This window comes from Chrysochloris asiatica, unplaced genomic scaffold (genome assembly GCF_000296735.1).
Source record: "Chrysochloris asiatica unplaced genomic scaffold, ChrAsi1.0 scaffold00204, whole genome shotgun sequence".
Taxonomy (NCBI): Eukaryota; Metazoa; Chordata; class Mammalia; order Afrosoricida; family Chrysochloridae; genus Chrysochloris; species Chrysochloris asiatica.
In genome coordinates, this window is record NW_006408722.1 from 1,974,451 (window position 1) to 1,978,227 (window position 3,777).

The following is a 3,777-nucleotide window of genomic DNA, read 5'->3' on the forward strand; positions in this document are numbered from 1 at the left end:
ATTAGTTTTACATTCATTCTATTGTATATCGTCTCATTGCCATGGTTACAATCCCCTCCATGCATCATCAACCAACCAAAGGGTATACCATGCAATCCTGTCCCCCATACTCCCAGGGTCTTCAGCACACAGTCCCTTCCCTCTCCCTCTCTGGATCTAAAGTCCCTAGCTGTTCCATCGCTCCATGTCATGGTCTCTGCCTCCATCTCAGGCATCACTGCTTCTCTGGGTAGGGTCCTGCTCTTCACTCTTCTCCCTTGATGGTCCTAGGGACCTCCACTCATAGGCTGGAAAGTTAATCACTCCCCTCCTTGCTATAAAACGTCTACATTTCCAACCCTCACAATCAGTCCTGATAACAATTATTCACTATTGTATCACAAGAGACTCATCTGCATTTCATTTCATCAGCTCCGCCTAGACAGATTGGATACTACTCAATGGAGATTTTACCTTCCTCCAGGCTCTCTGGATCTAGGTTCCCTCTTGAAAGCTTGTAAACCAGTCACTTCTTGCCTTTGTAGCCCAAGAGCTGATCTTGATTTTGTCTTCTCAAGCTGTTCGAATTTTTCAAACAATTTTGTTTTGTGGAATGTGTTTTTATGCTGAGGCAGCAGTATGATTGAAAGTCTTCATGTGTAAAATTAGCTCAAAAGAAAGGTCACTGTGATGTATATAATTTATGTTAGGACATTATATAATATGAAAATGATGTTGGCTAAACAGAAACTTTCTGTTTAGGTCTTTTATCTCGTCATTTCTTCCATTTGCTTTAGCAACTCTACACTGAAGAACAAGTTTCAGAGTCTTGTGACATGCATTTTGGTCATCTACATACCTACTTTTTCTTTCTTGACTGATAATACTATGTTATTACATAATTATACATTATTTATAAATAATACCATGTATGATTGTGTCTTTTAATTTCTCCTTGAATTTTTCAAACAATTTTGTTTTGTGGAATGTGTCTTTATGCTGAGGCAGCAGTATGATTGAAAGTCTTCATGTGTACAGTTAGCTCAAAAGAAAGGTTACTGTGATGTATATAATTTATGTTATGACATTATCTAATATAAAAATGATCATATAATGAATGATTTCTTTTTAAGTGTCTAAAAATACGAAGGAGTAATAGCAACCCTGTTTATTCTTCTTTATGGAAAAGACACAAGCAGTCTCAAAGAATCGTATTAATATGTTAGACTGCGTTCAGTATTTAGTTAACTGAAATGATCCGCATCTCACTAGTTAGTCAATTGTCAAATGCCAACATCTCTGTTTAGTTTTATATCCTTTTTGTCTTGGTTGAATTTTCTTTCATTATTTATTTAACAAACTAGAATTTTATAAAATAAACATATATTAAAAGAACTGCTGATAATTATTCTAGCTTCAACTTCATACGTGAAAAACTAAGATTATTCTATGTTGTATGATTCATTGTACTCTCTACTAATGTAAGTTTAAGAAACTCTGGTAGTGTAGTGGTTATGAGTTGGGCTGTTAATCTCAAGGTCAGCAGTTCGAAACTACCAGCCATACTGTGGGAGAAACATGAGACTTTCTGTTCCAGTAAAGGTTTATAGCCTCTGAAACCCTATGTAGGGTCGTTATGCGTTGGAACCAATTCCATGGCACACCACCATCCACCACAATGTAAGTTTACTGAAATTCTAACATAATAAAAATAAATTATTTTTATAAAGAGGTGTGAAAACATGACAGTTTTTGTCACTAAATTTAGTTTGTTAATACATTTAAAAGGAGTACTGGTAGCATAGTGGTTACAAATCGGGCTGCGAACCGCAAGGTCAGCAGCTCGAAACTACCAGCCGCTCCATGGGAGAAAGATGAGGCTTTCTGCTCCCATAAAGATTTATAGCCTTGGAAACTCTGTACAGGGTCGCTATGGGTCGGAATCGACTTGATGGCACTCAACAACAACAATACATTTAAAGGTAATTTTATGCATTATGGACATTTTTACCTGTCTTACCTGAGCCATTTTTCAGATACCCATTTGCATCTACAGTTGTGTACATAATATATGGTCCAGGTTGATTTACTCCAAAGGGCTGCAATAAAAAACAAATAGTTAAGCCTTGAAAAAAATGTGGATGATTTGAAGTTTCAAGCAGATCTATTACAAATAAAGTAATAAGTCTTATATATTATTTTTACCTAGATGACAATTACTTAGAGAACAGTGTCATAAACAGATAACATTTTAAAATAAAATCTGTTAGTAGAAAATTGTTTTAAATTAAAATAATTGTTAAATCACAGGATCTATTATACATCTTCAATTATACTTCTTCTTGTTGTTAAGTGCCCTTGAGTAGATTCTGACACAGCAACTCTGTATAGGGTTTCCAAGGAGAGGCTGGTGAGTTTGAACCACCCACCCAGTGGTTCAAACTGATCTGGTAGTCCAGTGCTTATCCTACAGTGCCACACCAGGACTCATCAACTACAGTTGTTAAACTGGTAAATGCCATCGAGTCAGTTCTGACTCATAGCCACGTTGTACAGGGTTTCTGAAGAGCAGCTACAGGTTTGAACTGCTGACCTTGTGGTTCACAGTCCAGAGCTGATCCTATACTGCCACACCAGAAATTCTCAACTATACTGGGAATCACCAATTTTTTTCCCCTGCAATGTTATCACTACTTTCTACTCCTACCAGCTGTTTGTGAAAAATTCTGTTGTTTCACCTACTTAGCAAGAAACACTGCTAAAGTGGTATTTTGTTGTTGTTGTTGAGTGCCATCGAGTTGATTCCAACCCATAGTGACCCTATATAGGGGTTCCAAAAAGCAGCTGGTGAGTTTGAACCACTAACCTTGCAGTTCAAATGGCTTTGCAGTCTGGCACATTAAACCACAGCACCACACCAGGACTATCTCTTTTTAATTATTTTATCTTATCTAGGTCTTTATCTTTGGATAGCATATGTCCTTTTTAAATGCTGTATCTGTCCCATTCCAGTGAGGATTGAAAATAATACTTCTGAGGTCACATTTATGACTGTGTTATAACCTCAATTTTAGTTTATTATCCACAGTCTATACATTTCAAAATTGGTGTCTTGAACATATAGTATTTTTATGTAGAAATAAGAATATTACATATACTACAAGGTGATCCTGCTGGTATTTTAAATACAGGTGGCATAGCTTTCAGAATCACAGGAACTCACAAGCCACCACAGTACGACAAACTGACAGACGAGTGGTGGTTGTTTGGTTTTAAGTGCAAACTGTCACTTTAAATTTCGAGGAGATCTGTGCACATGCATAGTAAAACCTCTATTCCAAAGAGAGGTGACCCAACGGAATGTGGAAATCATCGGACAATCTCTTTGATACCCCATATGAGTAAAGTTTTGCTAAAGGTAATACAGAAACGGCTACAATCATACATTGACAGAGAACTTCCATAGGTTCAAGCCGCATTCAGAAGAGGACGTGGAACAAGGGATATCATTGCTGATGTCCGATGGATCTTGGCCAAAAACAGAGAGTATCAGAAAGATGTTTACCTATGCTTTATTGACTATACAAAGGCTTTCGATTGTGTGGATCATGACAAGCTATGGACAACATTGAGAAGGATGAGTATTCCGGAACACTTAATTGTGCTCATGAGGAATCTACCTGGACCAAGAGGCAGATGTTCGACCAGAACATGGGAAGACTGAATGGTTTAAAATTAAGAAAGGTGTGTGACAAGGTTGTATTCTTTCACATACTTATTCAACCTGTATGCTGAGCA

The 3,777-nt window shown here is 37.1% G+C and overlaps 1 protein-coding gene across 1 annotated transcript in view; it reads right to left on the reverse strand.

The window, feature by feature from the left end:
• ITFG1 (integrin alpha FG-GAP repeat containing 1) overlaps window positions 1-3,777 on the reverse strand; it is a 392,891-nt gene that overhangs the window by 73,234 nt on the left and 315,880 nt on the right. The window contains exon 14 of the mRNA XM_006872566.1: window positions 2,000-2,078. Within this exon, the coding sequence (XP_006872628.1) occupies window positions 2,000-2,078 (79 nt within the window). The remainder of the gene's footprint in view (window positions 1-1,999; window positions 2,079-3,777) is intronic.